At 44.1% G+C, this 17,078-nt stretch overlaps 1 protein-coding gene across 8 annotated transcripts in view; it reads right to left on the minus strand.

The window, feature by feature from the left end:
• Nucleotides 1-17,078, minus strand: part of DNAJC6 (DnaJ heat shock protein family (Hsp40) member C6) — a 416,470-nt gene that overhangs the window by 163,245 nt on the left and 236,147 nt on the right. For all 8 annotated transcript variants that reach the window (XM_085602365.1, XM_085602363.1, XM_085602364.1 and 5 more), the window contains 3 exons: nt 10,206-10,356; nt 4,691-4,740; nt 4,372-4,520 (listed from right to left, as the gene is read on the minus strand). In XM_085602365.1, coding sequence (XP_085458491.1) covers nt 4,372-4,520; nt 4,691-4,740; nt 10,206-10,356 — 350 coding nt within the window. The remainder of the gene's footprint in view (nt 1-4,371; nt 4,521-4,690; nt 4,741-10,205; nt 10,357-17,078) is intronic.

Genomic DNA, 17,078 nt, shown 5'->3' on the forward strand with positions numbered 1-17,078 from the left:
CTAATATAGTTCAGGTGAAACCGGGCACTTTTTGCCATTGATTTGATGTGGGCTTTCATGTCTAGGTTCTTATCAAGCGTGATTCAACTAGAGTAGGGGTGCAGTTTAGCGCTGTGATCAGGTTGGTCCATTCCTTCACATCTGTGGTGTTCTTTGGTGGTGAAAATAATAGGAATTCCAGTTTTTTGTGCATTTAGTTTCAGATGATAGCTAGATAACCATTGTAATGACATTTTAAAGGCCTCATTCATTATCTTGATGTCTTCCAGTGACGCGATCTTGATGTAGATCTGAGTGTCATCTGCATACATGTGATAGGAAATGTTTGCGTCTCTGAGAATTTCTGTAAGGGGTTCGAAAAATAGATTGAATAGTGATGGAGATAGTGTTGATCCTTGAGGGACTACTATCGAATTTGGGCATGATGGGGATAGCGTCTGGTTGACCAGGAATATTTGTGTTCTGTTCTAAAGGAAGGATTCAAACTATTTCAGAACATTTTCAGATAGTCCCATCCTGTCTTGAAGCATGGCTAGCAATTTTTCATGATTTACCATATCAAATGCAGACAACAGGTCAAGGAGGACTAGTAGACATGTTTGATTGTGATCTAGGGCCTGTAGCACATCATCCACTATATGTAAGATTGCTGTTTCCGTACTGTGGCCTGGTCTAAATCCCGATTGGCAGTCGCCCAGCAGCTTGAAATTAGCGATGTGATTGCTCAGTTGATTTTGCACACATTTCTCAATTAGTTTGGCAAGTAATGGAATATTGGTTACTGGGTGAAAGTTATTTGGCTCTGCCAGGTCCGTTGTAGGTTTTTTGATGATGGGAGGACTTGACCTGTTTTTAGGCATTCTGGTAGGATCTCTTGAGATAGTGAGGCATTGATTATTTTTGTCCATACTGGGACAACGATATGGTTGATTCTTTTTAGGCATTTAGAGGGGAGGGGGTCATTGTAGTGGTTATTAGGTTTGATATCCGAGAGAGTTTTGGCAATGGTATTCTGGTCATATAACTTGAAGGTTGCCCATTGTGCATTGTTTTTTGACCTATCATGATCGTTTGTCATGGCAACATTGTTCAGTTGTGGTAGTTGGCTAGAGAGGTTGTCGGCTGCCATCCTGAGCTCTCTTTCTAGCGTGTTGGCCTTGTCAGTGAAGAATGTTGAGAATTCCTCGCAGCTCAGTTGGGTTTTAGTAGTTTCTTGGGCAGATATGACCAACTCATTGGACTGTTGCTTTAACATCTCGAAGAGTTGCCGTGGTCTGTTTTTGGCGTTATCCAGTTCCGATCTAAAAAATTCCTTTTTGGAATGGAGGACCCTTTTGTTGTACTCGTTTCTTATTTTTCTGAGAGTTTTCAGCTGGGGGAGATGAAGGGTGCCGTCTTCATTTTCTTTCTTCATGTCTCAGTTTCCGCCTATCTTCATTCAGTGTCCCATTAAACCATGGATTTTTATCATTCTCGGAGACTCTTTTCAGCTTTAGTGGCATGGTGGAGTTGATTATATTCGTCATTGATGTAGTGTAGTGATCAGTGAGTTTGTTAACGTTCAGCATGTTGTTAGGCGGATTTAGATCCTTCTCACATCTTGCTACTAGTAGCTCAATATTAGGGTCTTTGGTGTCCCGAGTACACTTTTTAAGTTTGACAGGTTGCGTGGTCTTTTTTATGGTGGGTATCAGAAAGGTTATGGCATGGTGATTTGACCAATCGCAAGGAAAAATTGAGTGGATTGTAATATCCTTGATTCTCGAGATTACCCAGTCTAAGGTTGCCCCTTTCGAGTGTGTCGGCTGTGTGCAGGCTTGAGTAAGGTTTAGATCCGTTAAAAAGTCTTTAAGTGCTTTGACCGGTTTGTCATTATTGTCGTCCCAGTGTAAATTAAAGTCGCCTAGGAATATGTTATTAGTGTGACTGTTAGAGTAAGCCGTGATGATCTCCATTAACCGGTCTATGAAAGTAGCATTATTTCCTGGTGGATGGTAAAGCGCATGCAAGTTGCTCCTTTGATTATCTGCAGTTCTTATACCAAGACCGAGGTATTCACAGGATTCGAGAGGGTCTGATTGTAATTGGCTGACCTCCATATCAGATCGGTGTATGCAGGCTATACCGCCTCTTGTCTTTTTTTGTGTCTGTCTAATCTCACAATGTTATAATGAGGGGGCCCCAGTAGATCCATGTATGGGGCAGAGGATTCCGTAAGCCATGTTTCTGTTAGATTGGATCATTAAATCCCATACCAACTGTAACACAGAGAATGTGGTGTACATGATTACCTGACCTTGTGACCTTTGGTATGTGGGTATGACTTCTCGTAAAGTCTGTATCAGAATTAATGAACACAGGAGTAACATCAGGTGTTTAAAGGGTGCTACAAAAATGAGGACCCACTTTCTGGAGACCAGACACAGTAAAGATAAGATCAGACGGGTAGTGCTGGAGAAGGTAACTGCACCCCATAGGGGAAATATGCTGCAAACGTTGCTTAACAAGGAGCAACTTTGGGTATATTGCCTAAGGACACACTTAGAGGGACTATACAACGATATTCCTAGGCTGCAAATAACACAAACACACTTTTCTTATTATTGCCAGGTAAATCATTATACATATTGTATAATAGTTTGTCATATGGATAAATTACATTTCTAATCTAGCACTTAAAAGGAGAAGGGAACACCACAAGCCTGTACATGCGCAGTAAATTATTATATTACTGTCCATTGGGGATGGCAATGATCCTCATCCGACTCATTATGTTCATGACATGGAACTACTTGCAAGCACATAGACCCAATTGTCTGTCCTTCTTTAGATTGTCTAAAAAGTGTCGAAATAACTAGGCAGACAATACAGAAACACATGGGTAACACCTACCTTTCTTTATCGAAATGGAATAGGAATAGACATGCAGGACTCAACTCCCACGAGTCCCGCGTATCACGTGAACAGGCACAAATGAGTAACACCAATCTCTTTTTTTATTTGGGTGGTCTAAGGAATAGATATGCAGGACTCCAACTCCCATTAGTCCAGTGTTTCTGTGTATAATTTTATTTACTGTTATTACCCTGCTTCTTCACTGCTTGTGAGAGGTAGCGATACTTATCACTGTATCGAGCAATGACATATTAATCCTATCGGTTCAAGCTGTGTTATATCAACTTCACCTACATCGTACTAGAATTGATTATTATTTTTTGGACGGACTGTTACTATCTTGATATCTATGAATGCATTTGCATGCTATTACTTTAAGCCCAGATGGAGTTCCAGAAGTAGTTGGAATGACACGCGTTGGCTGGATTTTATTTATTTGATCACAGAAGAATCACAGTAAAGAACATATTTGGAATATATACATTGTAAATGTATTGGACTTCTACTATTTGCTGGTGCACCTTTCCATGTGCTATCATTTTATTTACTGTTTTGTTGTTTATATGTTGCTACAGAACTTCCAAAAAGACACACTGATGAAGCACCTTTACATCTGAAAGAACACAAAAACAATTACCATTGAGTATTTTGTGTGCATGCCTGTTGTATGTAAAGTTGGTATATAATAACTAGATAGAGATTATGGATCCTTGGTCCTGAAGAAAGCCACGGACCCCAGACGAGGCTGAAACATGTCGACCCATAGATGCGGGTGTAATAATAACTCCTATACATCGCCTTTTCTTATAATCATCTTGTCTCCTCCTGAACAAATTAAAGATAGTTCCATATAGGAGGTCACCGAGATTTTTTTTCATGGTTTCTGGATCCCAACCCTTCATCCATTTCCACTCCCTGGATACTCACAGGTGAGCCAGATCACCACTGGAATATTATCTGGCGAGCAAGGAGGGCCAATAATGAAACATGGCACCGGAGGCGGTGACGCCATACCTTTTACATTTTATAATTGACTCCCAGAGTTTAACATATCTGGGGACTCTATTGACCAAAAGAAATACCAGGACTGAATGAGGCCGGTGGCACAGCCCCATTTAAATCTAGTTATGTCTGCCTTCCAAGCACAGATGAGGAACAAAGAATTAAGTCTTCTGAAGTTTCCCTTTGGCACAAGTTCTGCCAGTCACCAATGTCAGCAGTGTAATAAGTGCCTTCTGCCACCTTTTGTGCGGCAAGGACCACCCAAATTCTCGATAAAGAACTTTGAAACAAGTAAAATGTGCGTAATTGTGAATGTTACATTCTTACTCTGGTCATATTTGGTTTTTTTCTACTTCTTTTGTGTGTGAATGTTTTGGTTCATTCAATCGCTGCAGTCATCTGTAAAGTATAGATTATTTTTGCATTACAGTCATGGTTTGTGATTTAGCTAATAATGTACATCCAAACACTTACCCTGTTATGGAACTTGGCACTGCGATATGACCTCTGGGACAAGTTGAACACAGTATAGTGATCGAGATGTCTAGAATCTAGAAATGACCGAACATCTTCTATATGATTCCGGTATCCTAGTTCTACACCTTCTGCAGGATATGACATAACTATATGAAAATTGAAACAGTGAAAAATAAAGTGAAAAAGCAAAAGGGGAAAAAAAGATTGAAGGAATTACAAGTCATGTGAAACAATTACGTGTGTCAGTATAATTGTGCTCTTGTGAAGTTATTTTATAGTTACATTTATGTTAAAAATAAAGAAGCGAAAGACTTACCAATGATTCTAGAAGTAATGTAAGAAATGTCTAGCTCCCCCTTTGCATAACTGGAAAACAAAAAAATGGTTTTAAACAATAGTAATGAAATGTTAAAACGTGGAAATACATATTCCAAAAAACAAGCATACGATTACGAATTTTTGATAGCACATGAAACCCCAATGGCGTATCAGAGTGCTTGTGGGAGATAAAGAGATTCCAAATTATTGATAGATGATTAGAAGAATAAGGGCAATATTACTAGTTGCTTGGAGGAGTTTCCTTCCACGTATACTGCTACAAGTAGCCTTGAGAGATATCCCTGCATGCATAGCACTCCAGGAAAATACAAGTAGCCTGGAAATCCCATGGTTAGAAACACCAACACAGTTTTACCAGGTGTAAATCCCCATCCAGTGAAAACACTAATGACTCCAGGCAGGGACCACAGGAATAGGAACAGTCTGGTCCTGGCAGCCACCTTTTTGCACCAAAGGACATGTAGATAAATCTCCTTATATCGACCCCTTGTCCTGCTCTGACAATCTCCCAGACCCCCACAGCAGACCTCCAAACGGCAGCACTCCCCCACAGCCATTTTTCACTTGCTGAAAGGAGGTGAGAAATGGAAGTACTAAAGAATTGGGAATGGGAATGACCTCTGGTCCATTTTGACCCCTCCGCCCACAATCTTCACAGTAACCCCACGCCAAATAAAGGGCTACTTTTAATAAATTCATTAGGGTCTAACTGGCAGACAAATATAAAGGGAAAATCCTCTGAATTTTTTTGTTTTAAATGCTAATCTAGTGGAGACTCTCTAGCAGAAGATTCCTTACTCAGAATTTAGGACTTTCTCCAGAAATCAGCAAATCCCAAATAGAATCCTGCAGATAGTTCTCATAATGCTGAACTGGATGTGTTTGTCACAGAAATTCTGAAGGAAGATCCAGGAAGGATGTAGGGAAGTCACTCCTTGCAAGATGGCAGGTGTGTCATGTTTGTGGGTTCTGTGAACCAATTTAAAAGCAAGACACTTTCCAAACTGCTCACAAATCAGCATGGATTTCTTCCAGGATAGTAGTATTCCCTTTTTCTCTGCTGAACTCACACAAACTCTAACATATTCAAACGAGGACTTTTAAAAGACCCAAAACACATCTAAGTGAAGAAGGCATCTTCTAGATCCGTTTTCTCAGCAGATGAGAGTTCAGATATTCCCATGTTCCAGGTCATGAAGCATGTGCTTATGCCTCTCAGAAATTATCCACTGTCCAACAATTAGCCAGTCTACTTTAAATCCCAGCATAACCTTTTACACATCTGAGCAAGTGCTGTTTTGAGGTGGAACCACTGGGTCTTCTAAAATTCTCTTCGTTAAAAGAGCCAAGTATTACTTGCCCTACCCAGTCACAAATAAGCAGGCAACACATTCAGTTCAACTCGGACAACATCTTTTTGACTAGTGCATGGGTATCCTTTCAAGAGAAGACACTGATGTCTTCCAGGAAAACTGACAATATGTGAATTGCAAATTGCTCACTCAACTGAGTAGTGAAGGTGGTTTGAAATGGCCATTGCTAAATTATGCATCTTCTTAGGCCCCTATGGCTAGATTAAAGAAAGAGCAACCTATGCCTCAAACATCACTTAAGGTAGGTCAAATCTGACAACAAATTTGAGTATTTTAGTCCAAAATTGATTTATGGCATAATTGTGGTACAAAATTCCATTTAACAATCTGACAAATATTAATTGAACTCTAAAATGTTTACTCTATATTTAGGCAATTTGGCCTCTAAAAAAGCTATCCGAGCATGAAGATGGATGAAAGGAACAAGGGATTGAGCCAACATGCCAGTTTACCACATCAAGCAGATAGGATAACCGATGCCAAAACTGCTGACGTCAAGGAGCATGTTATTAATAGACTGATAGAGCCCAATGACAGTGTAGTACACCAACAACATCATTTCAGGGGGCTGCATTAAGAATAATAACACATAACGTTTTTACAAAGCATGTGGTGCCTTTTTGGCATGTTTAGAGATGAAAAAGATTGAGGTGTAACTTGAAGAAGATGATTGTGAAAAGTATTTTTATCCTAACAAATGGTTTTCTGGAAAGAAGGTTCTTTAATTGAAACTTGCAACCAGTATCTCGGTTTCTAGATGCTAGAAGACCAAACCGCCCTCTATAAAGATTTTGCAAGATAGGCAGATTCTGCATTTAGCACAGCTCTCCGATTCAGAGCCATCCCAGAGACAGAGAGACATATGAATATGCACTTCAGAGAACAATAGGTTAGCCGCGGCCTGTGCAGGTAAGAGAGGTGGGACGGTAGTGCCGGGTGGGGGGGGATTTCGACAGATGAACACAAGGGAAAATTAATTATTTACTTTTCCCCTTATGGTCATTTGTTGAACACTCCCCCCCCCCCCCCCCCCCCCCCCCCAACACGGCCCAACTGCACCACTGCTCTAAACTGCATGGGCCGCGACTGGGAGAGGTTTTGTTTTTCATGTTGACCCAGTGTCTGCTCTGAATCTTAAAAGCCTAATTCAAACATCCTATCTGACAGTTGCTGTATAGCAATGAGGGAAATTCCACCAAATATCCACAGACACTAACCTTTAGCAACCCTCTTGTAGGACTTTCCCAACTGAACTGGAACAGAGGCTCAGGTGATTGGGAACAATTTAGAGTGAATGCCAGACCAGAATTTAATTAGTGGGAAGGAATCCATTTACAACTATCTCTTCCTCACTTTGAGTTTTGTGTCTCCTGCTAGGGGAGTAAATGAAATATCTCAGTTTCTAGAATTAGTACACAAACTCAAGCATTTCTTTAATTTCGGAAATTGATAAAAAGGGTAAAGGCTATATGTGACTAAAATAAACAATTGGGATTTGCTGTGGTCCAGGAAAACCATTTCCTGTGCTCAAAATCTAAAAGGGTTACCCATCATATCCCCAACAGTAAAGAGACAACCTTTTGGGTGATGGACAATTTCTGAAATAGCTATATCTACTTCTGAGATGTTAAGAGTTAGCTAGCCTCGCTGATAGGTAGTTCAAAATTTGGTGCGGAGTCAGGATGACTCGAGGACTGCAGAGATGGAGTCATGTGAAACACATTGCTTACATAGTTAAGCATCCTCATAAATTTGTCTAATTCTTGACCAGCAACATTGATGTTCAGACTTCCACATCAACTGCCATACAGTAGCAGTCTGCAGTCTCTCTTAGCCACTAGTCCTCTCTTTTGTGCCATGAATATGCCTCTGTCTAATATTGTGGCAATGCTAATATCTGTTTCATTGCTTCGTTTAGTTTCTATATTATTTTTTTGTGTTTTCCTTTCAAATGCTAAAACATATTCAACAGAAACTTCAACTCCCAGAATCCTGTGGGTTCAGTAGTGTGCAAACAAATTTGTAATCTCCTTCTATAAAAAGAAGTCCACCCTTTGGCCATAGTGCTGTTAGTATTCTGATTCCAAGTGACAGGAGCAGCAGTTTCTGTAGCCAGCCTACTGTGGTCCTGAAACCAGCAATGAAGAACTTAGGTGAAGTTGTCTGAGAAAGATAACCTGAGATCTTTAGATTTTGCGTGAAAAGCTGAACAAATGGCTATTAATATGTACTTGATCACTCTTGTGCTTGATGTTTAGAAACTCTTACTTAAAGTTAGGAAAACCCAGAGCTGAGCAAAGAGCTTGTTTTCTTAACTATTCTGCGGGATAAAAAACAGTTCCCAGATTATCTGTGCTCATTAAATCATTTGTGCTTAAGCAGATCCTTTTCCTCCATTTCCCTTTCTCACCTAGGTCACTGTAAATCTCAAGTTCCCGTGTTCTATAGTATCACAAGGGGGTAAATCATCTCCACGTATGAGTTGGATTATGTTAATTTTAGTGGATGGTGCTGCGATCTTTATAGCAGTAATTCTTTGTTTTTTAGTTCACCTGATGCTGCTTGTGATCTTAGTTGCACCAGTAGTAACGTGCTCTTGCAACTCACTTGTACTTCTTTTTTTTTTTCTCATATGACCTCCGTAGCTATAGCAACCTCTCGACCTGATCCACCTCTGGTGCTTATAACTTGGTGTTCCAATCTCAGCTGGTGTTCTTATGGGGACCGCCCGTTGCGCACAACTCACTTGTACTTCTGTCATTTATGTAATGGCATAAGTATTTTTAGAAATTTGAACCTACTTATCAATTTTAATGATTGCAAGATAGTTCATCATTCCCACAATATTCTGTACAGCTATGTATGTGTTCTATGCTATTATATAAAATGTGATTTTACAGGAGGTTTTCAGTCTGCACATTAGATGGTAAAAAGCCATTTAAAAAAGCAAAGAATGGCCCTCATCAATGTCTTTGTGTCCATGGACACAGATTTCAATGGGCATTTGTTCACTGGAATTTCACGAGCTCAGCGTCTCCTTTCTGAAGTTAACTCTTACTGACCAGTCCTTTTACAGTGTGCTAAGCTATAGGCAAGTGGCCATTTGTTGTTGCCACCATGGTAAATAGTAATTTCGTATCTCTGTCAATTGATAAGAAAATGCTACTTCATACTTATTGGCTGGGCAGTCACACAGAGCATTACTTCTAAGCCCTACAATTCCTCAACTTAATTTTCAAACTCAATTTTGTTTGTTGCACCAACGTTATACTCACTTTTCTATCGAACATCTGCTAGTGGCAAGATCTCTTGGCGATCCAGGAGGGTGTAAGCAACACAGCTTAGTACAAGCATCAAAAAAGGAAGTCTGGCCATCAGAACTTCCTAGAAAGCTAGAACCATGATCGAGCCATCATCTAGCAAATGCAATAGATCCAGTGAATGGTGACAACATTTCTCAATAAGAAAGTGGCAAAGATGTTGCTTGGCACTGTGACCTATGGAAATAAACCCTAAACTGAATATGCTGAGCTGCAGGGAAACAATGAAGGTTATCAAGATTCAAAGACACCCGGTCCCATGTATGCATCTTTCATAAGAGATGCCTATGAAAATATATTCCCTCTTTTGTGCATCGTTCGCAAAAGATGTTAAGAAGCTTTTGCAAAAGGGAAACTGGACAGCTTGGTAAAAAACATTTTTGTAGTCAAGAGTGAATAATGCTAGAAATGTTTGCTGCTAGAATAGTGTAAGAGATATTAGTAGCATTCTTCTATAATTTTTACTAATTATTCACTAAATTTGCAACTTTAGACAATCGGTGCGACACTGTAAACAATAAATTTATTTGTAATTGTTGAAACACTTTTGTAGATTCATATATCAATCCTTGATAAAGCACTGACTGACTCATGAAAAGTCACATAAGTGCTCTTGTTCAATCTCTGTTCTAACTTTTAAACATTACATAATCAAACATGCCCTCCAAAAATGAATACATTAAGATCATTCTTTCAATAGTATGGCATTTTAAGGTGTGCATAAAACCCTTTTAAAATGTTCATCATAATCTTATCTCATAGACAGGGAGAACAAAACGTAAACCGAATAGTAACATACCTGGCTACTGATTGCATTACTTTTGAAGAAGTATCTTTTAATGTGTCCTTAAGGTTGTCCTTTAGGTTGCTAAACAGTCGTCCTGCTCCGCCTTTTACCATATCAAGCAGGCCCCCACCATAATTGGCCTCCATGTCCGGAGACGAGGCACCTGAAGAGAGACCAACATATACTTTTGAAAGACTAATAAATGATACATAGAATATTGCATTATTATCGCCAGCACAAAGTTTTGTTAGTGTTTCACGCAGTCCAGCATTTTTCAGTCTTTACTAGAGAAAACTGAATATTTACTTTAGTCATAAGCAGCTACATTTCAAATGAAAGTGGCATTAAGATCAAAATAGTAATATCTCTGTAACTTCCGCAGTAGTGATCAGCTGTTGTATCTAAATTTTCTTTTATTCCAGACCAGTGATAGTTTGTTTTTACACGCTTATAACAAAACTTTGTACTCGCTTTCTTCCTATTGCCTCTGAAGGAGCTGTAGTTTGTATACTTATTTAGTCATAGTCTTCTTGAGTGTGATCGAGTGCAGCAAGATATACATACTAATAATAAAACATCTAATGAAATCCATTACACAGTAAACCACTATAAGATATTTTAAGCTTATAAATTCAATCACCTTTATCAGATGTTTGAACTGAAGAAATCTAGTCAGTAGAGGAATGCTTTAGGCTTGAGTAGATAAGCAGTTGGGCAAGGAAAGACAGGCATTGTCTTTGCAGGTCAGCTGCCATCACTGAGAGTTTCTTTATCTTTAATGGAGGAGGTGCTTCTTAAAAAGAGGTTTGATAGAACATGCCACATCTTTAGTGTGATAATATTCCCGATTCTAGTGAATACGTTTAAAAGGGACTAGTTTCTGGCCCTCTGTGTTTTGCATTAACTGATTTTTAGTCTCCTCTCCTTTCTAGTGTCCTTCTCACTGTTATCACATTCTGAATAAAAAAGTGCATCCTGTGGAAAATTAGTCTTTTTAATTCTACTATACAGTAAAGACATGTGCTGAACTGACACACAGTATGCGTTCTATCAAATTCTACCATCTGTAGTGTGAGCAGATATCTGCCCTGTAAACTCACCAGACCCACTCATCTTAACCATACTTGCTATCTAGAACCCTAACTTGTTCTTCTACAAGGGTGCAGTTTTGGAGGCTTGTTAAGAAAGAATTACCTACATTAATCAATAATGTCACTAGTGCCTGTACCACTGAATGGAAGTTCATGTCTGAAAGGATAGATCAGTCTGCACAATGCCTTTATAGACTCTTCAAATTGTCATGATGTAAATGGACCATTTTAAGATGGGATTGATGTATGTGACTTTCTATTATTGACCATAGTGATTAGGTACTTTCATTTTTTAAATAAAAATATGTTAAGCTTTCAGACACAAGCATTGTTTACCATTGACTTAGTTCTACTATTCCCAACCATCGTAAAATCAATACCACACAATTTAATTTAAGAGTTAAGCAAAAGCAATTCGAAAGTGAATGCTGAGAAGGTACAAGAGTGGTGAGAAGAAATGTTATGCAGATTGTGCCCAAATGTTGCGTCAGCTCGTCACTTGAGATTTTCTTGGAGGCCACCTGATCTGGTGGTGCTGACGAAAAAGTCACAAATTGTCATAGGATGGCTCTAGATTACCTTCTTTTTATGTGGCCAGATTAACAAAGGTGAAGTGGAAAGCTTATCAAATACAAGTAAACTTAAGCATGATTTTTGAAGCGTTATTGAGACCTGCAAAATATCCAGCTGTCGTGGGCATTGAGGGCACTGGGGTTTTCTTTGCGCAATTTTGGTTGAGATCATTAGGTCGACTAGAGATCAGCAGGTGGGAGTTGGAGTCTTCTGTTTGGTAAGGTTGTTAAAGCGGCACTCTTGATTTGTTAAGCATGGGCTTTTGTTTGAATTTGTTTAATTTTTGCAAAGATTGAAGGCAGGTCATTTGGAGATTTTTCTCCTTTTGAAGTATTTTTAGTAGTAATATTTTACATATCTTTATGAAACATGCCTGTTCTCAGCACACTCCGTAAATGGTGTTGCTGCTCTTGTGGTACCAAAACTAGTTTAGAACAAAGTCAGCTGGCTCCCCCAGGGGGACACCTAACAGAGACATAAATGTCAAATATTTTATTTCTTCCATAATGTGCAGTACAATGTGTAACAAATACACAAAGAAAGATTCTGATCTACAATGGCCTGTGGATGGGTCATTTGATTTTAAAAAGGTTCAATATGGGGGAGGAGCCTAGCGCTTGACCAAGATGGCCGTGTGAGCTCTGAGCTCCCGAGACCCTCGCGCCCTCCGTCGACTATCCTGTCTCTAATCCTGTCTGTATGCATGGCATCGTGTAGATGACCTGTCATGGAGGCGATTGATGCTACCCGCGATCAGATCGCCCACCGGGAACCGGAGTTATGCATGGCGGAGGATTGTGGCCTATCTCCGAGGGATGCCAGGGGCTAGAGTTGGCAGGATGCCCGACTTCTAGTTGAACAACAACGGCCAGGCGAGGTGTGAACTGTCGGATGGAGGTCCCCGTCCTTTCACTTTCGCTTTCTCTCCCTTTGTCTGCCCTGCCCCTGGAGAGCTCTTGGTGGCTTTATTATCCTTTGGACGCTCTACATGCTACTCTGGCGGCCCATTGCAGAACTGATTACTCCTGATTCCTCTCGTTGAGAGAGGGCCGTCTTATCTGAACCGACCTGCTTGGTACCAGCCATGTCGGGCAAAGCAGAGGTGGATCGGCTGAAGCCTAAGTCTACCAGGCGGGGAGCCTATAATCAAGTCAATAATATGGACCGCTATGCTCTGCAGAAGGGATCACCGAGTGGGTCGAGCCAGTCGCCGGATACCCAGAAGGCGGCCTCGCCCTTGGCCCCGGAGCTCTCGCTGCAGGATGTTATGGGCGCGCTCGAAGGGATGCAGACTTCGATTGGGAGACAGTTCGATGCCCTGGCGCATAAGGTGGATGCCATCTTGGTGGATGTTAACCTGATCCGTGCGGACTTGGGCAAAACGAATGAACGGGTTAAAACCCTGGACCTCAAGACCACGGGCCTCGCCGATGATGTCTCGGAACTGCAGACCGAGGTTCGTAAGCTGAGGACCGAGAGTGATCTCGCCGCCCGCCGGCTGGAGGACTTTGAGAGCCGGGCCAGGCGCACCAACGTGCGCGTTATCGGGGTCCCGGAGTCCTCGGATGAGGCTTCGGTTGACCTGCTCGTCGAGGACTTGGTGCTTAACCATCTGCAGCCTAAGGGTCTTGGGAAGTTCTTTGCGGTTGAAAGGGCCCATAGAGTGCCGGGTGGGAGGCCCAAGGTGGGAGCCCCACCGAGGCCGATTGTCGCCCGGCTCTTTCATTTTCGAGATCGGGACGCTATCCTGCAAGCATCGAGGGTGACGGGCCCGGTCCCCTTCCAGAACGCGTCGGTGAATTTCTATCCGGACTTCACCCAGCAGGTGCAGAGGCAGAGACAGGGCTTTCTGGGGGTGAAGAGGAGGCTTCGGGAGAGGGATCTGAAGTATGCCATGCTCTTCCCTGCCAGACTACGTGTGGTGTACGAAGATCGGACATTCTTCTTTGAGTCTCCTGTCATGGCCGATGAATGGCTGGACGCTTTGCCCCGGCGGCGGACGGGAGAGGACACTGCCGCGGATGGGGACAGTGGCCGGGATGGGCAAGGCTGATTTTTCGGAGCCGGTCTGACTCGATTTGACTTTCTTTGATGACTTGATTAGAGTGCAGTAAATGCGGAGGGTTGCGGGAGGACGAGGGGAGCTCTTTCCTCCCTTAGGGTGCTTTTTGTAGATTTTGGGTTTGGTAGGGCGACAGGCACACTGCAAGTTGGGGGGGCTTTGTAAGCTGCAGCAGGGGTGCAGGGTGGGGGGGATGGTTGGGGTTTTGGGGTTGTTGTTGGGGGGTCTGTTTCTGCAAGGCGTAGTGATCATCTTCGGTATTGTCCCATGGTGGCTCTTCGGGGGGGGGGTGGGCCTCTTTGTGTTTGGGGATGGGGGGTAGAGGTTTAAGTGTTATTAGCTGGAATGTGAATGGTTTGGGGGATCGCATTAAGCGCGGGATAGTTTTGCAACACTTGAAACGGTCACTGCCAGATGTTGCCCTACTGCAGGAGACACACCTTATAGGTAACACGTGCTATGCTCTTAATAGGAAGGGTTATAAATTCATAGCTCATTCGGGATTTTCCTCCGGGTCTAGGGGTGTGGGTATCCTAGTCAGGGCCTCGCTACCATTTGAGGTGGACTCCACCGTTGTTGACGATAGGGGGAGGTTTGTGGCGGTGGCGGGGAGGTGGGAAGGCAGAACTTTGGTTTTAGTTTCGGTTTATGTCCCTCCAGCCCTGCAGGCCTCCACGTTTGTAGATCTGGGTAGGGCCTTGCTGGATCTCCCGGGGGGTATGTTAGTGGTAGGGGGGGACTTCAATGCTGTCGGCTCTGGGCTGCTGGATAGGTACCCGCCCAGAGATACAGGGGGGGCTCAGAAGTGGCTTCCAGACTTCCTAGACACACTCGGCCTGATAGACTGCTGGAGGCTCCGACACCCCACACAGCGTCAATACACCTTCCACTCCGGGGCGCATGGTAGCCTTTCTAGGATTGACTATCTGCTCACTTTGGCTGTGCACGCCCCTTTGGTGTCTGAGGCCAGGCACATGGCGCGTGGCATATCGGACCATTCGTCAGTGTGGGTCAGGCTGGATGTCGGCCGAGAGGGAGGGGGAAGGGTGGCTCCTATTAACCCCTGGTACTTTCGAGATTCCACGATGCGCAGCGCACTGGTGAAGACAGTTAAAAAAAATTTCAAGGATAATCAGGGGTCCGTGGACTCGGCAGTGTCGCTCTGGGAAGCATTTAAGACCGTGCTGCGAGGGGAGGCCCTCTCACTTGTAGTGGCGGCCAAGCGGCGGAGAGATGGCAAGGTTATGCAGGTGGAGGAGGAGATCGTGGCTTTGGAGGGAGCGCTAGAGGAGGAGGTAACAGCGGCCTCACTGCATGAGCTGAGCTTGAAGCAAGCCGAGTATAAGGACCTTGTGACAAATGCCGCTGAGACCCTCAGTAGGGAACAGCAGGGCCGCCTGTATGATGTTGGTGACAAGGCCGGGAAGCTCCTAGCTTGGCTGGATAAAAAAGAACGGGTTAATAGAGTAGTGCCGGAGCTGACGGGAGAGGGGGGAGAGGTGATTGTGGAACCTGAGGGGATTGTTCAGTGTTTCTCGGACTATTTCCGTAATGTTTATGCCTCAGTGTCGGATAGGCCGCCCGAGGACTCGCGTGACCTCTTGCGGGATATCGCTCTGCCCTGTCTTTCTGATGTAGATAGAGATGATCTTGATGGAGACTTAACGATCGATGAGGTGGCGGGAGCTATTCGCGCGCTGAACTCGGGCAAGGCCTCGGGCCCGAATGGCTTGCCGATTGACCTGTATAAACTGTTCCCGGATAGGGTAGCCCCTCACCTGCGCGCCATGTTCGTGGAGGCGCGGGGGAGTGGGACCCTCCCGTTGGACCAGAGGCTGGCGACAATTGTTGTGATACATAAAGATGGTAAACCCCGAGATAAGTGTGCCTCATATAGGCCCATATCGCTCCTCAACGCCGAGCCGAAGATCCTGGCTAAAATCCTGGCGGGCCGATTGGTCAGGGTACTTGGAGACTTGATTCACCCTGATCAATCCGGTTTTATTCCGCATCGCAACACCGCGTTGAACCTTCGGCGCCTTCATGGGGTGATCGCCAGGGCTGGCACGCTGCGAGAACCGGCTATTGTGGCGTCTCTTGATGCCACGATGGCCTTCGATACGGTGGAATGGGAATATTTGTGGGCTGTGCTAGCCAAGTTCGGCTTTGGCCCTGGTTTTGTGAGCTGGGTGAGGTTGCTGTATGAGGGACCCCTTGCGAGTGTGGTGGTAAATGGCCGGGCATCGACTCCGTTCCGGCTTGGGAGGGGGACTCGGCAGGGCTGCCCCCTGTCGCCTCTGTTGTTCGCCCTTGCTCTTGAACCGCTGGCGGCGTGGATGCGCTGGCACCCGGATATACGTGGCCTTCGGTGGTCGCCCGAACACGAGGACCGCATTTCGCTATATGCTGATGACATCTTGTTGTATCTTGCCTCGCCCAAGAACTCACTCATAGTGGTCTGTGACGTTCTTACATCCTTCGGTAGGAATTCAGGTCTCGTCATCAACTGGAGTAAATCGTATTTATACGTCCTGTGTGGTGAGGTTCCGCCGGTCCCGCGAACTTGTTCGATCCAGATTGCTCAGCAGGGCTTCGTGTATCTGGGGATCTTTATCTCCATGGACCCCGCTTTGCGGTATGAGAGAAACCTGCTCCCCCCCCTGGCGCGCCTGCGGCGGGATGTTGAGGGCTGGCGGAGGCTGCCGCTCTCCCTTGTCGGGCGCGCTGCCTTGTTCAAAATGATGTCCCTACCTCGGTTCCTCTACGCATTGCAAAATACTCTAGATTGGGTGCCGGCCAAGTACTTTCGGGAGGTCGAAAGCCTCCAACGGACGTTGTTGTGGGATGGGCGGCCGCGGATAGCGATTGCTAAATTGACGCTTCCATGGTATGACGGGGGTATCGCGCTTCCAGACATCCGACGCTATTACTGGGCCACCCAGTTGTCCGCGATTAACCACGGTTTCTATGGCCCGGCCCTCAGCCCTGGTTATGCCATGGACAGATGGTTGTTGCGCGGTGGGAACTATCTTAGGGCGTTGTACTCGCGGTCCCTCGACTCATCCCTCACGGGATCCACCGGGGTGGCGGTGCGTGTATGGAAGATGGCGACTGACTCTCTGGGCTGGAAGGATAGGCTCACCCTAGCTGCCCCGTTGT

This window comes from Triturus cristatus, chromosome 4_2, assembly GCF_964204655.1.
Source record: "Triturus cristatus chromosome 4_2, aTriCri1.1, whole genome shotgun sequence".
Classification (NCBI taxonomy): Eukaryota; Metazoa; Chordata; class Amphibia; order Caudata; family Salamandridae; genus Triturus; species Triturus cristatus.